The sequence below is a fragment of the Staurois parvus genome, unplaced genomic scaffold, assembly GCF_062004578.1.
Source record: "Staurois parvus isolate SC_StPar_1 unplaced genomic scaffold, SC_StPar_1.0 ptg002748l, whole genome shotgun sequence".
Classification (NCBI taxonomy): Eukaryota; Metazoa; Chordata; class Amphibia; order Anura; family Ranidae; genus Staurois; species Staurois parvus.
Genome location: NW_028320544.1, coordinates 207,265 through 234,483, shown reverse-complemented (window position 1 = coordinate 234,483; position 27,219 = coordinate 207,265). Strand labels below are relative to the sequence as shown.

The following is a 27,219-nucleotide window of genomic DNA, read 5'->3' as shown; positions in this document are numbered from 1 at the left end:
ATCTAATTGGGAGGTTTTCTTTAAAGACTCGTTTTTACTCTGTATCCATACCACGCAAGTACCGCAGACAGTGTTAATACTGCAACCCTAAGTATTATTAACCTCTCTTTTCTTTTAAGATGCTGTGCCTTAAAATAGTATTTGCCAATTAAAAACAAGCAGCTCTTAGCTTCAGCTGAGTACATGCATTTTCAGTTGCCTATGTGAAATCAAAGAGTGGCAAAACTCACACAGCGTTTTTTAACTAACAAACTCAGCATGGAATTTGTGACGTTTCACCATCTATTATTTCTCTTTTAACACATAGATATTAAGACTAGGAATACAGTTTACTTCATAGGGATGATAAATTGGATGTGAAAATGCTTTGCAAAAAAAGAATAAGATTCTGTTTTTCTTAAATATTATTTGCCTTGTTGTATGCAACCTCTATTTGAAGAGAATGTTTAAAGCGTGTCTGTAGCCAAATCTTTTTTTTTTAAAGACTTTATTTCTAATGGTCTCCTATATCTAAGACTGAAGAAAAAAAAAAGTTTTGCTAGAGATAAATTTTAACATCTAAAGTGATCTATATCTTTTATATCTAAGCTGCATATTTTCCTATAAAGCCGTTATCATAGTGATTGTTGTCTGCTACTTCCACTGGAGAACAGTACGGTCTCTTGTTCACCTTCTGCTTGGCCTAAAATGCTTAATGATGTTAAAAAAAAGGTTATACTAGGCAACAAAGAAAATGTTAATGTGTAAAATAAAATATGTTAACTTCAAGGAAATTTTTAATATAAATGCTTTTAACCGCCATTATTTGTTTGACACAAACTTTTGCTTTAAAGCTGAACTCTAGGCACATGTAAAAGACACAAAATAATTCAGATTTGTAATCATTAATACATCAATAAATACATTATCAAATGCAACCAGTGTAAGTAACTGGATTTGACTTTGTATCAGCTTCTTGCATTCCCTGTAGAGCAGAGCTGGCGTGCGAGAGGAAGAAGTACTGCAATCATCAAATCAATTCATGGGCTGACAAGTATGCTGGTAGGAAGATAGAGCAGAGTGACAGAGAGATGAGCTCATCACAGTGCTGCTTCTCCTTTCACTGTCCAGTCACATGAAGCAGGTCCACAATTACCTGGGCTAAGAGGAAGTAGGTTGATTGATTTTTTTTTTAAAAATCATTAACGTTTATGGTGGAAGAATTCCAAAAATTTGGATCTCATGTGGGTACTCCAAAACCTGGATTTTTACTTCTTTCCTCCCTAGACAACCTGACTTGTGCTGACCCTCTTCTACCCATTGAAGTAGTTAGCTTTAGTATCATACTCACTTGATGTCTTAGCTACAAAAGCCAAGCTAGGCTGGAAGCGGAGAGGCTCAAGCTGGCCATACACTGATACAAATAATTGATTTCTCCATCCATGCTAACAGTGAGAATTGACTATTCTCTCACTGTGCCTGTTCAATGTGACAGCTCTGCCAGCTGTCAAAATACCAACATTTTAATTTTCTGCCCAGCTCCTTCAATTTTTCAATTGAGGGATGTCAGGCAGGAGGTTGTTGACAGGACCACCCACTGAGTGAATTTTGGCTGGATCATCAGGAAACTGCTGAATATCATATAGTTTATGACCAGCTTCACTCTGCATCAGTACACTTAAAACCAATGATAAGACAAGTAGATAAAATGTCCACTAATTTCGTGATTAAACCTGTGCTATTCCAAAGAGCACTTTTTCGCATTGGGCATATGTATGTACTTTTTTCTGTATTTGCACTTGTTATATATATATAAATATACATATATATATATATATATATATATATATATATATTTGTGATTTAAAGCGTTAATAAAGTAAAATCAGTCTTTATATGTAGTAAAGCATGCTTGTTATACTCACTGTGGAACATAAGGGGTTAAGCTCTGTTTGATCCTCACTTTTCCGATCCTCCCCTTCGTCCATTGTCTCCCTCTTATCTGCTTATAAGACATATCATGTGGAGTCACTCTGCACATGCTCAGTTTGGTGTGTATTGCTAGAGAGTTGTTGTTTTTTTTTCTTGGGAGAGTGCATGTGATCAGCACAGGGCCAATCAGCACTATCCAGACAGAGGTCAGGGGTTCTCCATCCTCCTAGAGCAAAATGAAAACTCCTCCTACAAGCTTTAGCCAGTGCTCGACTAGACACTGAAATAAGTCACAAGGCTGCTTTGGCTGCTGGTGAGAAAAGGTATTTAGCAGTTCATATTTACTAAAATAAGTACATTTCCATGTTGTGTGTACTGTGGAAGACCAGATATAGTGAATGCAGGGTCCTGGGTTTAGTAACACTTTAAGCACTTAGCACTTTATACATAAGAGTAGAGGGGTGTGTATATACATGAATTTTGGAACTTCTTGTTTCTTTATTTATTATAGCACTGCAATTCTTGCAATTTATTTTTAAAATGTCCCTTAAGGCTGGCCATACATTATACAATTTTCTTGAGATTTTTGGTTTAGATTGACAAAAAACCATATAATAGGGGGTCAAACCTAAACAACACTTTCAATTGTGTGCAATTAGGCAGGCTCTTGCACTACATAGTTGAAGGTAAATCTCAAGGAAATTGGGCAGAAATTGGACATAAAATTGTATAGTGTATGGCTAGCCTTAGTCTACTAGCAGTGTGGTACTACTTGTGTGGTCTCAGAGCGCATGAACAGTTTCTACAACAGCCTTTCCCAACTTTTTTACTCCAGAGTATCCCTTGAAGTTATTTTTGGTTCTCACAGGAACCCCTGCTAAAATCAGGTAATTAGGGAACAGTGGGAAGAATGCCTCTCACATTGGTGGTCATAATGCCACCTGACAGCTAACAACTATTGGTGTCATGCCATTGGCTCTGTAAAGTGGCAATAACCATAGAAATATAAGGTGCCATCAAGTGGGAGGTCAATCAGTCACAGATCAAGGAACTCCTAGCAAACTCTGGAGGAATCCTGGTTGAGAATTGGTGAACTACACAGTACAGTGCAGGGACAATGAGACAGATTACTATAGTAGACAGAGCAATGGTCTGTAACCTTTAGCTATGTATGAAATTATACACACACACTAGGATAGTATACCTTTAAGTTAATGCAGATGGTCCCCCTGGGGTTCTAGAACACTACCCATGACATACAAGAACATCAGTCTATATTGATATTCTGCCACGTCACATTTTATTTAAAAACTTTACAGCTTCGATGTTTTTTCAATCCACACGTTATAGCACAAGTTTGTGTGAAGCAAAGCATTCAAACATCCATATTTAAAAGTTTCTGCACAGCGTGAAGTATTTTACACTGTAATAACGTTCTATGCATTGCTTAGTATAACCTAGTTTTTTATATTAATATACATTTCAGGCCAGGTAAAAGCAAAAGAATTCGAGACAATGTTGTCTCCAGTAACATAGTAGATAAAATGTACCTACAATAAAAACTTTATACAAAATGTCTTTTGATGTTAATAAAAATACTATAGCTGAAGTTTAGCTTAAAATCTTTTTTTTTTCTACAGCTTTATTAACATTACTTACCTAAGATGAAGTTTGCCCCTTGAGGTGCAGGCTGCTGGGTTCTGTAAAAAATCTTTCGTGCAGGGTTGTCCTATCCTCTTCCTGCTGCTGAATTTCTGGCACTATGAGGGTTAACAGCGTTGGGTCCCTGGGCTCAGCTGCACTAAAGATCCAATATGACCCCTCCTGCCTTCTCTTCTATTAAGTTACATAGTTAGTCTGGCTGAAAAAAGACAAAAGTGCATCCAGTTCAACCATTAAAAAAAAAAAAGTTATAATCCTATACCCACAGTTGATCCAGAGGAAGGCATCCCATCATCTTTTGTGAAGACCCGAAGTTATTACCCCCCAGAAAAGGACAGGGCAGCCGTGCAGTATTGATTTTTACAGAATCCAGCAGCCTGCACATCATGGGATATACTTCATTACAGATAAATAATGTACTTTTTTTAACACCTTCCTGCCCATCCTATAGCAGATTGATGGCCAAAACACTCCTCTTTCTGAGTGTGCATCATATGACGTTGGTGCCGCTCACGTGGCTGCTGTGTCCACGAAGCGGCACGATCTGTCACCGGCTGTGTCCACTTCTCTTGTGAGTGTATTTTTTTATAATTTACCCCCAATAAATATACCATACAGTTTTACACTATGGGTTGTCCCCTCTTTTTCCTTTGTATGTGGCGATATACTTTTCCACAACTTGAGGGGGTGTGGAGACAACTGGCCCTTTGGAAATTGTCCCGCAAATCAATACGGACCAATCTGGGGATAGATGGTCACAGGCTCAAGATATGGCGACAACCAGACCCTTGGGAATGTCCCTAAAGCGTGAAGGACCATTCTAGAGATAGATGGTCATTGGATAGGGGGGAGTGTCAGTCTATGTGGGGCACTTTTTTCAAGCACAATGGAGCACATTTTGGAGATGATTCATTAAATCAAGATATAGAAAATAAGCTGAGCACAAGCATATGCACTTGTTTCACTAATTTGGGATTGGTTTATGATATGTTGGACATATGCACATGTTTTTGATTATGCGCGGAACATTCGTTTTTTCTATTACAATTTCATTGTGACATTTGAAAACAAGTAGAGGACTGCTGCAAAAGGTTCATTTGTTTTATTGATTGTGGCACATCCATTAGCACATGAGCACTTTTATTATTTATAAATCAACAATTTTACCTCTTTAAAAAACACTGGTTTATCTTCATCTTGAATATGCAGTTCAGTGTTGGTCACAATGTTGCTCTAAGGAAAGACGTTGTTGAATTAGAAAGAGTTCAGCAACAAGATTAATAAGGGGGATGAAGGACCTCAACTATGAGGATCGATTACATATATAACCATTATTCATTCTGGAGAAGAGGCACTTAAGAGATAACATAATTACAATGTACAAATATATAAAAAGTGACTCCAATAACTGTGATAGCTGCTATCCTTAAAATTAAGGAAAGGGTTCTTTATTGTTAGAGCAGTAAAAATGTGGAACTCATCTACCTCAAAAAGTAGTACTGTCTGGGAGTGTTTTTTTTTACACTTTGATTTCTGTTATAATAACGACCATTGTAACAGCAATTCATTGAACTGTCATGAAGGAGTTTCATTTATAACAGTTGTGATTACTAGTGATCTGTGATTGGCTACAGGTAATCACATGGTACAGGATGTTGTGACTAGCCCAGGTACCATGTGATAGCTGTGGGCCAATCACAGCTTACTGGTATAGCAAGTAGAGCTGTTAAGAATGAGATTCATTCATAAGAACTTTGTTGACATTGTGAACATTGTGATCTCCAGGCCACTCAAACTGGTCCATCTCCCTGGAGCTGCAATTCACTGTGGACGCAGCTTTCGCAAGACGGGGAGATCACGCTCGTAAACCAGTACATGTATGTGATTGTACCTGTGCGTGCCGCCCGCCCCACAGTAAAATTGCTATGAGAGGTCAGCAAGGGGTAAAGTGCATCTAAACCCCTAAAACAAATATGTAATATATTGTAGCTTACAAATCCTTAGATGTGGTTGTTGAATAGGCTTTCATTGTTTAGGCTAAGAACATTTTAGCAACACAGAAAATACCTTTCAATCTTTCCAAAAATGCAGTGTCCTTGTCACTTCCTGTGAGCTGAAAAGATGGCATTAACAATGTTATTTCTCTTTTGTAAACTGCTAGTCCTATGAATTCACCACGTAATGGAGATAAACAGAACAGACATTTTTGAAGTGCAGCCTGGGTGACAACCATGGCCTCTTTCATAGATACCACTGAGAAGTGTATGGCAGACACAAAAGACATGAAATGTGTTATTTGCAGGATTATCAGGTGAAAGGGAAAGAAGCCTGAAAAAATAATGCAGCCACCAAATCTTTGGTATGGTAAACTGCAAACCTTTTTTTTTAGATACAGGGGGGGTTATATACACTTTAAGCTACAGTTTAAGTACTTAAAGTGATTACAGCATACTTGTGATTGGCCCCAGCTTCATGGTTTGAAATGTTATTCCGATGTTCATATTGAAACACTTCAATAAAGCTATGGCCTTGCCTTTTTTTTTCTGCAATAATTTCTGAGTTTTTATTGGGCAAGACTACTGATATAATGCAAAGATTTATGCCTATTTTTTTCAGTAGTCAAGTTAACCTGTGTTCATTTCAGGCATACAGTCATGTGCAAGAGAAATTGTATTTTTTAATTTCCTTGTAGATGATTAGATGCTGTGTTCATTTCACTTCTATTCACTCATTAGTAATTTAAAGTCCTATGATTTACCCTAGAATGACACTTAACGCCTAACTTGCTCTTGGGAAAGTTCCAAAATAACAGCAATGATGCTCCTGCACTAGGCTTTGAACATCTTAAAACCTTTTATTTCTGTCTGCCTTTCCAGGGTAATATAGGATAATGAATTAAAATGCTAAGTCTGCACAGCTGTACCCACAAATAATCCTGGGAAGCCATCAGAGCAAAAAACTAAATTTCAAAACAGCATGTAATGGATAGAGAAGCAAAAACACTCCCACATTGCACAGCTATGGTAATGCAGTCATGGGGACTATTTTACGGAAACATGAGTATCAGAACAATTATTATTCCATGAAAAAGTTTGAACACATCATCATTTTCTTAAATACGAGGCAATCCTTCTCTCTATCTATTGCTTATAAAAGTTTGCATTACAAACAGGCTAGTAAGAACTTTAAAACACATTATTAGGCCCATGAATAAAAAAATTAAAATGCCCAGAGAACAGTCAAAACCAATTTGCAAATCAGGCAAATCAAGAAATTGCAAACTGTTTGATTTGCCTGAATATATAGTATATCCTTACAGAAATTGCCCAGCCTGCAGTGAATGACAAAGTTCACAAATCACAGTTGTCTGGATTCCTGAATTGCTGTGCAAAATATTGCCTGCTGGCTGTCATGGAGAGAAAGTTTATTAATGTGTCCATCAGGGGTGTAACTGCAATCCATAGCACAATTATGATGGGGCCCTCCAGGGACCGCTCTCTGTGACACCTGGCAATATCAGTTGGTACAATAGTGTAATTATTTCTAACATAAAGGGGTAGATTTATTAAAGGCAACTGCATTGTATAGTTTAAAGGAAACCCCAAGGACTGCACAATAACTGGCAAACAACTGCATATAGACCCCCAGGTCACAGGTTAGGCATCATGGGCACTATACTATTCTATATTATACACTACACAGATCAGGTTCTGCTTCTTAGAATAAATGAATACATTGAACATTGTTTCCAGTTATGGGTTATTGCACTGTTTTGTTGTATAGTAAAGAAAATACATTTTACACTTTTTACTTTTCCTTCAGCAAAGTTCACAAGATGTGACTGAGCTGCAAAGATGGTGGCAAACTGTGCAGAGAACCTAGTCTACAATGCTATGCAAGATCAAAGAATATTTATTCAATTACCATGATTTTGCAGGTTATACTTTTCCACACTATGCTTTAAATTCATGAGATTTATTTTATTTATGCTGCTCCTACTGTAATCCTCCTCTCTCTATTTTCTTGTTTCCTTTTCATAAAATAATTTGGTTTAAATCTAATACTTCTTATAGTAGAGCACACCTTACCTGCCACCAATTCCTTTTATAATTTTGTTTTGCAGATCTGGATTTTAAACCATTAATAACTAAAACAAATGCAAAAGGATAACTACTTATGGGTTTGCTTATGTGAACGTGTATGCATTAGTACTACAAATTTTATAGCCATCAGATAACAAAGGGCATCATCCCATATGTGTCAGAAAAAACATTGCATGTCCCCATGGCAACTAGACAGTTCTCCTTTTATTCTTTCAGACATCGGAGTGTGGCGGCCCAGAGTTCAGTCATCTGCCATCTTGAAGCAGAATTTTCCATCATGACCCTTTCCATTTTCAAACAAATTCTGTTCATACCAGAGTGCATTTATGACCTGACATTTTTTACTTCTGTTCACAAGGATTTTGCAAAGGTAGACATACAGGGGGGAATTTACTTAAAATGAAGCACTCGGAATCTGGTGCAGCTGTACATCATAGCCAACTTCTAACATCAGCTTGTTCAAATAAGCTTTTACAATTAAACCTGGAAGCTGTTTGGTTTCTATGCAGAACTGCACCAGCTTTTGCACACTCCAGTTTTAGTAAATCTCCCCCACAGTGTATGTAAAGCCGTGAAAATGTACATGCATGCATTCTGGCAAGAGCCTTTCTTTTGAAAGTTCAGTACTTGCATACTTACTGGCTATCGTTGCTGGAATTCAGAACATTCCTAGGAAATCCAGGATTGTTGGCAATTATGTAAGTGTGCCCATAAATGGTATAAAATCAGGACAGCCATCAGAAATTTTGGGGCCCCTTACACAGCTTTAGGCCTCCCCCCCAGGCCTGACCACAAACATTCCCTCTGGCTGAGTCAGCCCGGATGCCCTGGCAACATACTGGACCTGTTGAAGACTTTTGGCTGAACCGTACACCTACCCCCATTTGACATAGGCCTATGTCTATACTATTAAGAAGACAATATCCCCAAGTTACTTCAGTAGGAAATCCCATGCACAGCAAATTCCCATGGTTTTAGAAGTGGGTACCTATATACACTGACCAATATAGTGGAAGTGGATCCTAATGAATACTAGTCCTAAATCGGTGTATATATATATATATATATATATATATATATATATATATATATATTGAATGGATGCAAAGCTGATGTAGGATGTCGGTTAAACTCTTCTAAGCCGCAGCTATATTCCATAAGCTGGGGGATACCTCATGTCTAATATATATATATATGGGTGGGATCTATGTGATCTGTAGTGACATGATGTTTTTCCGCCTTATCCAATGTCCAGGATTTGCTCTTTTGGGCATCTTTCCTTCCTTGTGTGCCCCTATATTCACCCTAGAGACCTTTTAATCATCCATTGTTTATAAATGTCTTGATCAGTGTATGGCAACACCTACCTAAAATAGTTCTGATGAAGCAAGAAAATGTTCACAGAACTAAGGTCATTACTATACTATCATAATTCTATATACACTGCATGTTACTATCACAATATTAATATTGTTAGGCCTAGTTCCAGTCTCCTTCTCATGTTTGGGTGTAGACCAATATTAGACATTTATGTTGCAATTGTTTTTACTCTGTACATTTTTTAATCTTGTGAAAATCAAAATATTACATTTTATGGGTTACCTTGTGTTGTGCCTGATAAAGTCCACTTTTTGTTGGTAACATTGGTTCCAAAAGGATACACTAGTCTTTAAGATTTGGATTGTGAGAGTCTTGTACATTTGAATTATATTTTGGAAAAAAATAAATGAAGCCTGCAGCAATGACAAGGTAGACTCTTTTGAGCAGGACTCTACACTAAAATTAACTGCGCTACCTTTTCAAAGAGACAACCCAATTCAGCAAAGAGACAGGCCCTTGTATACAGCAAAGAGACAGCCCAATCCAGAAAACAGACATCCCCATATAGTCAGCAAAGAGACATTCCATACATTTAGCAAAGAGACATCCTCATATATTCATCAAAGAGGCAGCCCATTTCAGCAAAGAGACAGCCCGATCCAGCAAAAAGACATCCTCATATATTGAGCAAAGAGCCATCCCAAATCCATCAAAGAGACGGCCTAAGCCAGCAGAGAAATCTCCATATATTCATTCATTCATTCCCTTTACAGCCTCACCTTCCATGCACTCCAGTCCCCTTTATAGCCCCCCCCCCCCTTGAACCCCAGTCCCCATCAGAGCCCCCTCCTTCTTGCACCCCAGTCTTCTTTACAACCCTCCTTCCTTGCATTCCAGTCCCCTTTACAGTCCCCCTTCTTGTTCCCCAGTACCCTTCACAGCCCTTCCTTCTTTGCACCCCAATCCCCTTCACAGCCCCACCTTCATTGCATCCAAAGTCCCTTCACAGCCCCCTTCCTTGCACCTCAGTCCCCTTCAGAGCCCCCCTCCTTGCGCTCCATTCCATTTGACAACCCACCCTACCTTGCACCTTGCATCCTCTTTACAGTCCCCCTCTTCCTTACATCTCTGTCCCTTTCACAGCCCCCCTTCTTTGCCCCCCAGTCCCCTTCACAGCCCTCCTTCTATGCACCTCAGTCCCCTTCACAGCCCCCCTATTCCTTGCACCCAGTCTTCTTCACAGCCCCCCCTTCCTTGCACCCCAGTTCCTTTCACAGCCACCTCCTTGCACTCTAGTCCCCTTTACAGCTTCCCCTTCCTTGCACCTCCATCCCCTTCACAGCCCCCTTTTCCTTGCGCCTCCATCTACTTCACAGCCCCCCCACTCTTCCTTGCACCCAAGTCTTCTTCACAGCACCCCTTCCTTGCACCACAGTCTTCTTCACAGCCCCACCTTCCTTGCATTCCAGTCTCCTTCACCGCAGCCTCCTTGCACTCCACTGCCCTTTATAGCTCCCCTTCTTTGCACCTCTGTCTCCTTCATAGCCCCCCTTTTATGCACCCCAGTCCCCTTTACAGCCCCCCTCCTTGCAATCCAGGCACCTTTAAATCCCCCCTTCCTTGCACCTCTTTTCCTTCACATCCCCCTTTCTTTGCATCCCAGTCCCCTTCACAGCCCTCCTTCCTTGCACCCCAGTCCCCCATACAGCCCCCCTTCCTTGCACCCCAGTCTCCTTTACAACCCTCCTGCCTTGCAGCCCAGTCTCCTTTACTGCCCTTATTCCTTGCACCCCAGTCCCCTTCACAGTCCCCCTGCCTTGCACCTATGTCCCCTTCACAGCTCTGCTTCCTTGCACTTCAGTCCCCTTCACAGCCCCCCTTCTTTGCATCTCCATCCCCTTCCTTGCACCTCCATCCCCTTCACAGTCCCCCTTTACTTGCACCTCCATCGCCTTCACAGCCCCCCCTTCCTTGCACCCTAGTCCCCTTACATCAGATCTCTCCCTGCCAATCACAACCCTCCTCTAAGGTTACTAATCCTACCTTACACAGTGGGTAGAAGGTAGTAGGCAGAAGGCATGGTTTGTCCAGACAGAGGGCAGGAGCTGCCCAACTTTTCATGTTAACAGGCAGGTGATTGGTTGCTAAGACTGCCCTGTAATTAATCACCTGCCTATTAACTTGTAAAGTTTGTCAGCTCCCACCCTCTATCCAGACATGCTGTGCCTTCTGTCTACTACCTTCTACCCACTGTGTAAGGATGAATGCTGTGGCTGAGGCAGCGGGGGGGGGGGGGCTGTCATTCACAGACCACAGTCCACCAATCAGGGCAGCGATCTGTCTGAAGGAACAGTGAAGTCCTGCACAGGAGCTTCTCATGGGCGCCCCAGGCATTGCCCAAATGTCAGTTCGCCTCTGAGCCCCTCTGTATGTATATGGGCTGTCCCCCCCTGGTTGTGGCCCTGTGTAAAATGATCCATAAATGGCAAAAATACAGAGTTAGTATAGAATGAACACTATTCCATAGAATAGAAGATATGGCACAAATTGTGTTATGCAGATTCTCCAATCACTTGATTCCTCAATTCATGCTAAACAGTGTGGATGGGGGAATTTGCATTGCTGGCCACTGTATTCAGACATCTGGAGCGATAGTGGCTGTGCGAATACAAAAAAGTGAATTCAGTTCCTGTATAGCCAACAATTTTCTACCTGGCTCCTTCGATGTTACAGTTGAGCACAAATTTCAGCTGATTCAGCTGGAATTGGTTAACAAATCGAGCAATATATGATTAGCCTTAGATTGGGAGCTCATATAAGTGTTTAGGTGGTTGCGTTTCGAGTTTTGCAATAACAGCCACATGCTATGATCATTGGGTTTATGCACTAAGCTGGCTTATTAGATTTCACAATATTCAACTTCATGGTTATTTGCATTATTGTAACACTTTCTAAAGAAGAAGAGAAAAAGAATGTTGTCTCTACTTCTCCTGTAGGTCACATGAGTGCACTTCATTCTGCACTCGTGTGACCCAGATTTAGCCAACAATGGGCTAAAGTCTGCTGTTGGCTGACTTCGCCAGTCCAGACTCTGGAGGGATCCTGACTTTAATGTCAGGATTCACCCAGATGCCTGAGCGACAGCTGGCAAAACTTCTCGGCACGTCTCTGAGAGCCTGAACCAGCAACTCCACAGCCCAGCACTCCAGTGAACATTGGAGGGGCAGATCAGAGAGCCAGTGATAGACAGTGATCAGAGAACCAAGTGATCAGCGATCTTTGATCACTCAGTTCATAGTCTTAGAGGCAGCAGGAGACAGATGCTGCATTGGATTGATACTGCATCCTCCTAGGTGAGTATGTAGGTTTGTTTTTTCCAAAACCAGTGCTTCTCTTTTAATGTCTCTTATGTTGGCTTCCTTCTATAGATCATAATCATAAGTATATTGAACCCCAAAACTTATTTTTTATTTGGATAGAGTATAGAATGATTAAGGCCCCTTTCACGTGGGATGGACCCATCAGCGAATCCACTTGCCCAGCAGGGTATCTGCCAGGTGATCCTCACTGAGCAAACGCATGACAGACCAGTGTCTGCTTTGCTGTTGCAGAGTGTACACGGACACAGCCCGCTGTCCTTTATGGGCTGTCAGATGGAAACAGACCACCTGTCCGTTTCCATCCTATTGCTATCCAATCCACCAGTTGGATGGGGAACGGATCCCCATCCCTCTGTTTTTAGCAGACAGTATCAGATCGGATGCTGGTGGGTGAAAATGGTATACACAGTTGTTAGCAGGTTTTGAAGCAGTCAGAGAGAAACAGGATGTAGTGAGATGGCTTCAGCCATCACTCAGGCCATGCCCGCTGAAGCGTTTCACCCCATTTGTTCTGTCTCTCTAATCTAAGCATTGATAGTGTGATCTCTGTAACTTACAGTTGTGATGAGATAGCGATAACTTCAACCTCAGTTGGAGTCCACAGTCAGTGACTCAATGAGATGACATCTTGTAGATCTTGTGAAGTTTATTCCATAAACTGAGAGAATCTTACAACAATGAACATTCAATAGGTCAAAAGATCATGTTTCTGCTCCATGCCATGAGGCTTGCTGTAATGCCTTACTGAGGAGCAAGATATAGAAAACACTTAAAGGCATATGACAGTCATGTGAAACATGACATCGCTCATAGGGAGCTTAGTCACAGAGGCTAACTGCACACATGGACACAGAGAGCAATGGAGCATGAAAAACACAGGCAGACCCAATCATGTGAAAAGGGACTAAGACCCTTGTTAACATTTTTTAAATATGTTGTCACAAAAAAATGTGCCCTCATTGGAAGATTCTCCCTCTGTTCCTGTTTAATTGATAACTTTTAGATTTTAAGCAACAAATATGTGTATGACCGCACTCAAAATATCAAGTGTTAAACTATCTAAAACAAGAAAAAGTGTTAAAATAATGCTATATAAAATGTATCAACAAAATATTCACTTTCAAAATATTGTGCAGCTCAGTTCACAAACAATGTGTCCAAAATTATTCCTGAATCTAAATAAACAAAAACTAATTCCGTAATGTCCACCATCAAGTGCTATATGTGCAAAAAATCTAAGTTAGTGAAATAAATTTGTACAAAAATTCTCTTTGCATAAAGGATATCAAAGTATCCAGTGTCCTTCACTTCTTCAAGTAAATGGCTCACCTCTTTCAACACGACTTAAAATACTATTTGTGTTCCTTTAAAAGGTATCATACACAATGCTTTCCGCTTCCAATTCGGTTGGAACACTATGCATTCTTTAACAACTTTTATATTTTCTCTCACTTTCAGCCCAAGTGACAATGGTCACTAGAACAAGCAGAGGCTGAATTTGTGAATGTCTCTAGTAGAAACATAAAGAACAATAGCAACCCTTTCCTACTCCAACACGAAAAGAGAACAGTGGCTTCAGATATACTTTAAATAGCAACGCAGGGTAAAGAAATAATGATGTTTAATGAGAAATAGCTCACAGTAGCTACTTAGAAAAAAAAATCATAGCTGATCAAAATCTGATTGTTGTCTTACTGCACTCAGGATCTTATCTGTGCAATAACCTATGTAATACAGTAGAGAGTTTAGTAAAACAGTGTATTGTATCTATACATTAAACCTTAAATGGTTATACAGAATGCTGTTAGTTTCCACTGACATTCATTGTATCTTTCTAGGTTTGCCGGTCATGGAAGTGAGGATTGAGATCTCAAGGCAGCAGGTGGAGAAGATCTTTGGACTTGAGGAATACTGGTGTCATTGTGTGGCCTGGAGCTCTTCTGGTACCTCGAAAAGTCAGAAGGCATTTATTCGCATTGCATGTAAGAATTCCCACCTTTAAATTCATCCTATCACAGTCATGTACAGTATATTGTTTTAGTTAGAATTATTTGTTATAGTAGGTTTATTAGTTATGTTATAGCAGTTTTCTCTGTATTTGCTATTCACTATTTCACAATTTCACTATCCATGTGTCCTACTTCTCCAAACCAGTCTTTATAAGAGATGTTCAACTTATCATTTTGGCATAGGCGTCTCTTAATGTCTTCCCCTGTCGTAAATCTTCACTTTGCTGTGCTTTTCTGATGTAACTTTCCATTTTTGCTGGTTGCAGTGGGTGATTTTTACAAAAGGGAACAATACAAAATGGTATGTATTCCTGATGCCTACTGGCAGCAAATGCTCTGTGACACTGTGTGTGCAAAAGTTGTATTTAGCTTAATGGACTGATACACAAGAGCTCTAGGCAGAATGCTATGCTGTGTCACATTAAAATGATCACAATCTGCAACTTCTGCTTGTGTTGACAAGGTGGTTAGCATTCATTTCGTTCAGTATTCAGAGCCTTGGAGATGCTTCTTTATGCTTCATACAGGTTTACATAGCCTTAGTGATGATTACACTCAAGACTGAGAACATGTGCTGGGTAGATGTACATAGCCGTTGTTGAGTATATAGGAAAGTGTCATTCTGGTTTTGACATGTTAAATTATGCTGGGTTTGCCAGTGCAGGACTTCCGTAAAATCACATCCCAGCACCATAGTTCATATATAGCCAAAATATAACATACAACATGATGCTTCACATTGATCCGTATATTATTTACAACTTATTAATAAAAATACATGTATATTGCAACATACAAAGCATTCCTGATTCAGCAATAACATCATTAAAAAGACAAAGGCAATTAGCAAACTAGTTCCAGTCCTACAGGTTAATGCAACATGAATGAAGGCCAACTTGACAAGTTGAGCTTGTCAGATAGTAGCTTCATAATGTGAAAAGGGCCAGAAGTTGACCCAAATTTCCAAACATTACTTCTGATCCCTCTAGATTGTAATATAACATGGCGCAGTGGAATTTCACTATGGAGTGGTTAGAAATTTTGCTGCGTTATTACTGATGTGGCAGTCTATTCTCTATAATAATTTCTAAAACGTCTGCTAGCACACAGTCAATCAACAGCTAGTTTCAGGGACTTCACATTGTGACTGTCAGGCTTATGTTGTACAACGTAGTTATGTTAGAGCTGCCTTTGAAAGTACAGTACTAAGGTTACTGGAACTCATAGCCAGTTTGCAGAATAATGCAATGACAACTGAATCCAACAGATAGATAGAAATTAACTGTCAGGTCCTGTCCCTTCTGACACATCTGACTCAGCTTGGACTGCCCCAGTTATGAGCCCTATAGCAACTGTCTATACTGCTGGCACTGTAAGTACACTGTTCACTACTCAGCCATATAAGCCAAGCCACATGTTGCTCCAGTTTTCCGACAGAGTGATCACTACTTTACCAATAAAGGTACCTGAGCAATAGATATGTTGCAACTATATCAATATGTTTAATTCCATGTGTGTGTTACATAGTTACATACTTAGTCTGGCTGAAAAAAAAGACAAAGGTCCATCCAGTTCAACCATTAAAAAAAAAAAAAAAAGTTATAATCCTATACCCAGAGTTGATCCAGAGGAAGGCAAACAAAACCCAGCAAAGCATGATCCAACAAGGTGGTTTTTATATATTCACATGAGCTAGATGTTACCCAACTACAGTGCCTTCCCAAATGGCATTTGTGCTGTGTGTAAATGAAATTGCAAATCACTGTATAGCCTATTAATAATATATATGCATTATCATGAGATGATGCTGATGAAATGGCAGCAACCCGCACAATGATAAATATATTGTGGTATACACACTAGAGAATATCCCGTGTTATAGGTTGTGTGCACATTAAGAAAACACTGCACACTTTACAATATTTATGTGGAAATGTCTTACCCATGTGAAGAAAGAAAGAGTCAGCATAGCTTCTGGGATGATTATTCTAGTTCTGCTCATGTTCTTATTGTTGACATGCCCTTTAATCCTCTTCTGTGGTATACACAGTTGTTAGCAGGTTTTGAAGCACCGATCACAATCTCTGGATCTCAAACTCGCTCCCAGGCAGGTTTTCCTCACAGAACAGTGAATGGATCAATACTTTCCTACGTCCATTCTCTGACAATAACCCTGAAAAGCTCAACAGCTGACTGGCAAGTCTGAAGATCACCAATACACAGCCATATTTCACATACTAAATTGTTTACTATTAACAGTTCCGTGCTAAATGCAATTAATGTATTGCAAGAAAAACTGCTAAGGTGTCAAAGTTGTAAGGGATTAGCATTTTTTAATAAATTCTTAATTCAAATGCATTTTAATACGTACAAAACAGGGGAATATAAGAATCCCTAAAAATAATGATCATTGAAATACTGGGCTTAAAGACAGGGGCGGACTGACAACCCATGGGGCCCCCAGGCAATAGGGGATCATGGGGCCCCAGTGTCCTTGCCCAAACTCAAAAAAGCCTATGAAAAAGGTACCAGGGGCATCTCATGGGACCCCCTACTGACCCCGGGCCCTCGGGCAGTGCCCGAGTTTCCGAATGGTCAGTCTGCCCCTGGCTTAAAATTAATACCTATTGATTTTGTGGATAAATTATTCCAAATTGAAAGGGATAAAGAGAAAGTATGGGAAGGACAGTAGAGAAGGTAAGAATGGCAGAGGAACATTGCTATTCCTATATGGAAGGCAGAAGGTGACACTTATGGTATGGGAGAACAGGGGCGGACTGACCATTTGGAAACTCGGGCACTGCCCGAGTGCCCAGGGTCAGTAGTGGGCCCAAAGAGATGCCCCTGGTACCTTTTTCATAGGCTTTTTTGAGTTTGGGCAAGGACACAGGGGCCCCATGATCCCCTATTGCCCGGGGGCCCCATGAGTTGTCAGTCCGCCCCTGTGGGAGAAGAAGTATAGGTATGGATGAGAAAAGAGGGGTGTGACAGACTCCTGACACCTCGACTGGGGATCTTGGCCAAGAAGCTGCTTCCCAAGCTCTGGAACACAAGGTAAGTGACTAGCTGTAGCTACCCTAAAGAACTAGACAACACCAGTTTTTAGAGTAAACAAGAAGAGAAACAAGCTGAATTTATACAGAAAACCATCAAATAGGAGCTAATCACATTATCATACACAATGCCCTCCCCAGACAGTCCGCCACCCACCCAGAAATACATTATACATAGGAAGCTATATGCTACAATGATAGTTCTTTCTGGATAACTTGAATACACAATAAAACACAGAGTTGTCTATGGGCAGTGGTTCTCCTGCAGCCTCAAGTCCGTGACAGGGGGGATGATAGGGAAGGAAAAAGGAAAAGAAAAAAAAAGTGGAAAGTGTGGGGGGACAGTTTGTGCAGTGGTAATTAACATGTTTTAGAGAGAACTACAACATTTGCATTACATAACGTTTACATTAGTAAAATTTGCTGTTTAGTTTGGTAGTTATATGCAAACTGGCTATGTTCACTGTTGGTCAATATGCCAATACATCCTGTAATAGTACTATGTTCACTATTAGTAATTATATTGATGCCAAAAATGTACTGTTCACTAGGGCTCTATATACATTTTTTCACCCAAGATTCATACAACCTTCACTCAGGAAGCACACATTTTTGTGATTGGATTTGAACAAGAATTTGCATGAATCCTGGTTGAAAGTTGTAGGAAGCTTGGGTGAAAACATTGATAAATTGATCCCACAGGGTTAGTCAAATAAGGTTTAATTGCGTTCCTGTAATTAAAAACTCTGCAAATCATAAAAATAAGAGTTTCTCTTTAGAGAATTCAGTAGACATACTAGTAATATTGCCAATAATTGTAAAAAAAAAAGGTAGGCTAAGAATTACAGCACAGATCATAGCAGAAGGAACAATGAGGTGCAAAAATCCACAACAAAATGTGCTACCCACTAAGCATTTAATATTTATAAGTTACTGAAAGCTGATTTGTGATTGGCTGACATGAGTGGACCACCTCAGTGTATTTGCATTGTATTAATAATGAACCCTATAGATTTCACATTGTAAGTAACATTGTTTAATCTATAAAAACAGAATGCTATGCTATTATATTATCCTATTAATATACTATAAAGTGTACTATGCTATTATTCTTTTCAGCCTTTTGAGAAGGCAGAATGAGACATTTTTTAACACAGAATATTTAAGCAAGGACACACCCTTGCTATACCCACCAATCACCCGGGCTAATAAAAATTAAAACTTCCCTTTGCTCCAGCAACCCAACATCTGTAAGCTGTCTTGCCAGTGCTGGTCTTCTCCCAGTCTTCATAGAGTTTGGCTTCTTTGGCCATCTTTATTGGCTAGCCCAGGATAAGGTAACTTCCATGTGCGCGCACAAGAGTTAATTCATTGCGGCACCAAGGTATACTGAGAGCGTTCACTTAGCTGGGCATGCACATCTCAGTGTAAAAGCTAAAAAGTTTGGAAACAGAAGGATAAGAAGCATTTATTGCAGAAGAGAGGTTGTATGCCTCTTCTGCATTAAAAGTCCTTTCTGATAGCACATTTCTCTTGTTAATGTGGAACTTCACTTTCTCAATCAATATTGACTATTTTTGATTCTTATGCTGCTAACCATACTAAATAGATACTAAAGTATGTTATATTTACTTGTTTTATACTTTTTTTACATTTCTTCAGTTGCCAGGCTTAGGCAAATTATGTCATACATCCCAGGAGTCTTCAGGAGAGTAGGACGGGTTTTCTAAGCTAAACACGCCTTCCTTCCTTCCTTCATTCCTTCCTTCCTTCCTGCATGCCTGAGCCAAGGACAGATGGATTCCAGGAAGTAAACACTTAATGACTCATCTACCCTTACTTAAGATGGTCTCGGACAGAAATGCTAGGGGATGTTTTTGAAAGTAATTTTTCAGCAAAATGTAGCATGGACACATGGAAGGTGGAATTTGCTTTGAATATTAAAACTTAATTAAATAGTGTCTTTGGTTTATAGTGCTCAGATGCAGTGTAGTTCCACTTTAAGTAAAGTTCCACTTTAAAGAGCAAGAATGAGCAGGTACCCAGTTGAGCTTTTTCACCTCTACGTTCTTTATAATAGCATCTAGAAATATTCAGTAATAATATTCTGACAATAATTTGAAAAATAAATAAAAAGCGTATTGTGTTATAATGGACACATTAAATAGCATATTTATTTATACCAAAAATGGGACATTTGAAGAGGGAAGAAGGACAGAAGGATTTGGTTCCAAAAGATGGACAGCCCCTCAAAATGAGAGTTAGTTGTGACGTACAATACTATGCTATTACTAGTGTTATATTATACTATACAACTAGAATTCCTTTTCCACCATGAAATGTATTGTTAGATTTCAGACTGTGATACTTTTGTTAATCCCTCCTACTCTCTAGCAATTAGTCACAAACTACAGAAAAAATAGCTTTACTTGCTAGATAGATCACAACAACTAATGATAGTAGAAACAGGCGGACAATGTCATTATTTGGTTTTTATTTACTTTCAAAGCAGGACTGCTGCTATTTGTTCCAAAACCTGAGAATAGTCATAAAGAGAGTATAGGTTTGGAACAGACATCCAGCAGAGACAGTGAGTCAGTAAATAGCAATGAATTTTAACATGCTTGTGGAAAACGTAGCTTTATACTTGGACACAAAAGTTAAAAAAAATTAAAAAGTAGCAGGCTTGATGGACCTTTTGGTTTTTCTACCATCATTCTTCTAGTTTCTTTAGATGATTCTAGGTTGTCCAGTAATGTGAATGAATGCTTGCCAGTGTAGCAGAACTTTAAGGGGGAAGTGGCTAGCCATAAATATTAGCAGACACAACTGTTCTTTCATATACAAACTATAGAACAATCTTAGCTGCGGGCAACTAATATTGATGACGCTTCCCAAGCCACCTGAGGTCTTTTTTTCAGGACATTATCAGCAAGTGTTCTGACAACGATTTATGAAACTATCCAATTAAAAATATTTAAGTGCAAATTATCACACTATTATAACATCAATTATCAAAACGCTTAAAAGCAAATTAACGTGCACTAATGTCATTAACTGCTAAAAAAAAATACATTAAGTCAGTCTTATGGGCTGCAGTAAGAGGAAATAAAAATTGGAAAAAAACTAGCTGTATAGGCCGGTGACTCTAATAACTCGTTTATCTTTTGCTTTGTCATTGTATTACAAATTGCTTTCAAAATTGTATGCTTATCATAACCTTTTTCATAAAAGGTCACTGTATCTACAATGCATTTAACATCAATAATGTTGAGTACTGGCCAATATATTTATTTAATTTTTTAATAGCAGTACCACTTTGAATAAAAGAAAAATTGCCCTGTAAAGTTTTAGGCCGGGAAACACAATGCTTAATGTGATTGAGGGTGATATTGAGGCCATTGTAAATCATATTTAATCCTGTGCAGTCCACTTGGCCCACATACTCTGAATTACAGAGGGAGTAGGGGTATATAGTATTCCCATGAGGCATTTCTCAGGTCACATAAAACTCAAATGAAGGAGAAAATGCAGGGATGCATCAAATGTATTTATTCTGTGCAGACTGCCATGAAGAATTAAGATGATTGTATCATTTTGTAAAATACTTAATTGTCCATTTTATTGGTCATTTAGATGTTAGAATGATATGCTCATATACATTATGAATGTCTGACATATCTGTTGTATATATCAGTTTGTTGTAGTCAGTTAAGCTGGCTGTAAATGGCAAATCTCTGTGGCGATTGCAAGTTCTCCCAATTGTTTAATCAACAGTTGTTTATGTGTACCCTAAGATTGACTTACTGTAGAATCTGCTGGATGAGTTACAAATGCTGCATTGGTGATTTGGTCGGTTGTCATGGGGGAAAGGAGAGGGATGCTGTGGTTCTTTGTGGGCTCTCTTCCTTGTGGGCTGCACATGCACAGGAGTAGTTGGCATTGTAATCTTCCACCAACCTATGCCTTATTATAATGCAACTTCTCTACATGGTGATGTTTGGGTTGATTACTAAAGGTAAATAGGCCATTCACTTTGCAAGGAAAGTTGCACTTCAGACAGGTTTTTACCCAAAGATTAGTGAATGTGGTAAAGTTCTGCTGACTTCCAGCACCCAATCATGTTCAAGCAAAAATGCTGTGTTTTTATCTTCCTTGCAAAATGAAATTTTACCACATTACGCACTGGGGAAATATCCCTTGCAAAGTACAACTTCTCTTGCAAAGTAAACAGCCTATTTGCCTTTAGTAAATCCGCCGTATACTCTATATAATGGTTTGGTGTAGATTTGCCAACAGCAGCTAAGCTGTGAGGAGGAGATGTCAGAGCTCCAGTGCCACAAGTCCACATTTTTCAAGCATTTTTAAGTACAAGAGATGTAAATACCTGAATTTATCATGCTTTGTTGAATGGCACATCTACTCATAGTAATCACTGCTGGTATGAGGAACAAAAAGACTACATCATGAGGCTGCTGCTCCTTCACTGTCCAATCACCAGACTAGAGATGTGCTCTGGACTGAGAAGTGCAATTGTTGCCATGGAGGTCAAGATTTTTGGTGGCATCTGGATCACAAAGCTGGCTGAACAAAATATCAAACCCACTGCCAAAAAAATGAAGATGCATTTCAGCTGTACATTTAGCTGTTTGCCCAGATCGTGCTTTAAAGAAATTGTCACATTTGACCTTGTGACTTTGAAGTACTACACACACATCCAGCACAACCCACACCCCATAGATGTTTTCATCTGGACTGGCCTCTGCAGGCACATCTGCAGTGCTGGATCGTTGGTCCATCCCACCTTAAAACAGCATCACAGACAGACAAAGGCAGGTGAGTATAGAATTGATTTACCAGGTATTTTAACATTTAAAATTTTCCATAGGCGTGAGAAGAGAGGTAGGTAGGAGGGGTGGAAGGGATTTTGATTTGACCAGAGATATGCATTAAAGGAAGACTCCAATCACTAAGAAAACTGATCATTGATCTGCCAGTACTATAGAGAAGTCATTACAACTGAATTCCCATAAGCTTCTCAGTTTTCCTGAGCATGGCTTTATATAACTCAATAAGGAAATTGTGTGGTCTTTTCATCTTGACTTGAATAATCCATATATATTTCAACCTGCTTTTTGAGGCCGAATTTGGTCACTTCTGTGGTCTATCACCTCTGTCACTTGGATGGCTGAAAGGAGGAGGGTTTGGGAGCACTTGTCATGAATATCATATAACTCAGGAGTTGGTGTTTTAAAAACTTTAAAAAGAAGACTATTTCAGCATTTTGCGTTTTACTGAATCTGAATAAAACACAGAAGCTCAAAGCAACGAGCACAAGTCTCAAGAATACATTTTAGTGTCTGACTTTGTGTTCATGTTTGAAGCTGTATCTTTATAGCAGCTGGGATAGAAATGCCAGGTCATTTCTACAATACACAAGCCAGTCCGTACAGTATATACTGTAACCAACTGGCTGGAAATTGGCACATGGTGATTGTGCAGTAATTCCCATGCAGCTGTGTGTTTTTCTTGATTGTCTGGTTTTAAAGGACTGGCCAGCTAATTTGTTTTGCTGATGATTGATGACACACTTATTAACAATCTCATGCTACAAAGTTTCTCTGATGTGAAAGCGCATACTGAAGTTCTGCAGAAAGTGGCATCACATTCATCAAAAGAGCATTTCTAGTGGAGAGATTTCTACTTAACCCACAGGGAACTATCCTGAGCCGTGCCTGCAATAAGGGCTAACATTAGAAACACAAGTGTCTCAGCCATAAAGAACAAATAAAAAACAAATTCAAATTCACAGCGTTGAACAAAGACTGAGTGGCCTTGCAGTTTAAAGAACAACTAAGAGGTTTTCACTTCTCTTTTATTTTTGAAGGAGAGTTGACTGGAAGAAAAATGGTCTTATCTGCTGTGGATATCAGAAATGCTGATTTTCAGAAGGTCACGGGTTGTTTGCAGGGTGCAGACATATTTCTTTAAAGTTTGCGATGCTTCCTTTTTTATTGGCTTCAACTGTTGACATTTCTCAGACAGGGAACTGCATTCTATTATATCATTTTGCAATGAGCCACATAATATGTAAAAAAAAATAAAGCCTTCTAAACTTGAGTTAGTAATGTGAAATAATTTAATAAGGTGTATAAATTAGGCAGCGCTTGGTTGAGTTATCCATATTGGGAATGTATAATGGAGCTGCTATTTAGATAGAAAGGCACCAATCATTTATAAAGGTATGAAGATGGCACTGGGTAATTAAGAGCCCTTAGGTAGGAACTTTGACCAATAGAATGTTTTATTAAGGGCAGTGGTTTGTATTATATCCTCTACTTATTTGCTTGCTTATTTTTATTCAATACCCAATTCAAAACCAATAATTTACTGGTTTGTTCAGTTTAACGCAGAGTTCCACTCACGCTGTCAAAAAATAAAAGTCAGCAGCTACAAAAACTGTAGTTGTTGACTTTTAAACAACACACACTCACCTGTCCCTCAGTCCCACATTGTGTCCCTTGCAGCCCGTTTTACTGGCCATCTTTTCTCCGTGGGTGTCGGCGTCTTCAGTGTGGGCACCCGGCTGTGATATCTTGCGGCTTCACAGCCGGGTACACACTGCGCATGCGCGAGTAGCGCTGCGCTTCGTGAATGGTCCTGTAGTCTTCTGGGACCTGTCACGTGTCCCAAAAGACTACAGGGAGGGAGGAACGGAGAACACCTTCCACTTCCTAAGCGATCGGAGCGGAAGTGGGAGCGGGTACCTGTAAAATTCGGGTACCCGCCCCCCAAAGGTGCCAATCCTTAATGGGAGCGGGGGGCCAGTCTTTAAAGCGGAACTTCCCCTTTTGGGTGGAGCTCCGCTTTAAGAGCAAATTGTGGTAAGTTACTGTATCTTGTAGTGAAGTAGAGGATCAGTAGGAGGAACCATAGTACTTAACAGGGGATAGGATATCTTACATCATCTGGAATTGTCGCTTAGCAGTTGCGCCAAAAGCTCTTTCAGAAAGCAGAGTTTCAACACATTGTCCGTTGGAGAGGTAAGTATAAAGCTTCAACTTCAACAGGAGGTTGGTACTGTAAGTTCGTCCACCCAACCAAACCCAAAGGGCAACTGTACATTGCAAGAAACTTCTCAATCCTAGACTAACTTTAGGCTCCATGTACACTGCAGCTGATAAACTGACGTTTAGGAGCTTTTCTGTGTTTTTTTTCAGCAGCCCCTGAACTCTCCCTAATCTTTTCCTATGTGTCCATGTACACTATGTCATTTACATTTACAGTCATTTACAGGCAGTTGAGTTTACAGTAATTTTTTTGAACGCACTAGACTTGCGTTCAGGAGTAGATTTTATCAGCGTTTCAAATGCTAAACGCGGCTAACCGCATTTATAAGCTTTTGAGTTTGGACAATTTTTTCAACTCTTCCTTTTCCAGATGCTGTCCAGAGCCTTTTTTCATCATAAAAAATGCATGCAAAGCGTTTTCCCAGTGTCTAAAAACGTGTCTAAATGCAACTTAGCATTTAGCGGATCCACGTCAATGGAAAATACTCTGACCAATCAAATGTATAAATGTCCAAGCACTAAACGTAGCTAAATGCGGGTTTACAAACGTTTTTGCAGCATTTAGCATTTTTCTGCTGCCAGGAGAGCTAAACGTCTAGAGGAGTTCATCTGTACATGAAGCCTTAAAATGCTGCTGCTCCTGGATGCAGTGGCCCTGTTTTTTTTTTCCTGTTGGTAAGTGCTACTGCTACTAAAATCTTCTAAAAGTCTATGTCATCACCTTCTCCGTCTCCTCGTCCTCATACACCTACCCTTCCGAACATCAAACTATCACCAGCCGAAACCTCCGCAACTTGAACCCTGCCCCCTTCCACTCTGCAGCTGACCAACTTTACGACAGTATCCTTCCCCTGTCCTGCCCTGACCTGGCCAATACTGTTTACAACTCGCTGTCAGCCGCTCTTGACTCCTTAGCACCCCTAACCACACGAAGCATTAGACCCCGACCACTTCAACCCTGGCAGAATGACCATACCAAAAATCTCAAACGACGCAGTCGTGCGCTGAAGCGACTATGGCGCAAAACCAGATCCCAACAAGCGTTCGCCCAATATAAATCTGCCTTCCTCACCTACATGTCCTCCCTCCACTCTGCCAAGCAAGCCTACTTTGTAACCCTCATCAATACCCTCTCCTCCAGTCCTCACCGGCTCTTCTCTTCCTTTAACTCTCTACTCTCTCCGCCCCCACCTCCACCCAGTACCTCACTCACTGCCCACGAGATTGCTAACCACTTCCAAAGCAAGATCGACACAATTCGCAGGGACTAAGGTCTTCTCTGAAGCTCGCCTTACCACCTGCCCCTTGACCCTGTGCCCACACAAGTCCTACGATCACCCTCCTCCTCAATCCTACGCTCCCTCACTCACATCTTTAATCTCTCCCTCTCTACTGGAGCATTCCCCTCCCCTCTGAAGCACGCGCACATCACTCCCATACTTAAAGAACCCTCCCTGGATCCCATGGACCTAAACAACCTTAGACCCATCACCATTTACATCCAAACTCCTTGAGCGCTTAGTCTATAATCGAGTTCCCACCTCACCGACAACAACCTCCTTGATCCCCTACAGTCTGGCTTCCGTCCCCTACACTCCACCGAAACCACCCTACTCAAACTCACCAACGACCTGCTAACCGCCAAAGCTAATGGCCACTACTCAGTGCTCCTACTCCTCGACCTCTCCGTGGCTTTCAACATGGTCGACCACCCCCTCCTCCTCAAAAAACTATACACTCTTGGCCTCAGAGACTCCGTTCTCTCCTGGCTCTCTTCCTGTCTATCACAGCGCTCCTTCAGTGTTACCTATAAAGCTGCCACCTCCCACTCATTCCCCTTCTCTGTTGGGGTCCCTCAAGGTTCTGTCCTCGGGCGCCTTCTCTTCTCCATCTACACCTCCTCCCTTGGCCAACTGATACACTCCCATGGCTTCAACTACCATTTCTATGCCAACGACACGCAAATCTATCTCTCTACCCCTCGCCTCACCCCTTCAGTCTCCGCCCGAATCACTAGCCTACTGAACGACATATCAAATTGGATGTCACTCCACTTCCTCAAATTAAACCTTTTCAAAACCGAGCTCCTAGTCTTCCCCCCTGCCCGTGCCCCCCCTCCCTGACTTCTCCATCACGACCAACAACGCCACCATCAGTCCCACCCCGCAAGCCAGAGTACTAGGTGTCATTCTAGACTCCAATCTGTCTTTCCAGCCCCAGTTCCAATCGCTGACAAATTCCTGTAGACTCCACCTCTGCAACATCTCCAAAATACATCCGTTCCTAACCCCAGAAACTACTAAGCAACTCTTTCACTCCCTTATTATATCTCGACTTGACTACTGTAACTCCCTCCTCACTGGCTTACCTCATCACAGGCTATCCCCGCTTCAGTCTATCCTGAATTCTGCAGCCAGACTCATCCACCTTACTAACCGCTCCGTATCCGCCACCCCTCTCTGCCGTTCCCTCCACTGGCTTCCAATTGCCCAACGCATAAAATTCTAATTTCTAACACTGACATACAAAGCTGTTCATAACACTGCCCCAAACTACATCACCGACCTGATATCCATATACCACCCAAAACGTACTCTCCGCTCCTCACAAGACCTCCTACTCTCTAGTTCCCTGGTCTCCTCCTCCCATGCCCATCTCCAGGACTTCTCCAGAGCTTCCCCCATCCTCTGGAACTCACTACCCCATTCCAT

General features: G+C 40.5%; 1 protein-coding gene across 1 annotated transcript in view; it reads left to right on the top strand.

Annotated features, from left to right (window-relative positions):
• Positions 1–27,219, top strand: part of LOC149429353 (netrin receptor UNC5A-like) — a 245,243-nt gene that overhangs the window by 49,630 nt on the left and 168,394 nt on the right. Inside the window, exon 2 of the mRNA XM_089666510.1 lies at positions 14,215–14,358. Within this exon, the coding sequence (XP_089522636.1) occupies positions 14,215–14,358 (144 nt within the window). The remainder of the gene's footprint in view (positions 1–14,214; positions 14,359–27,219) is intronic.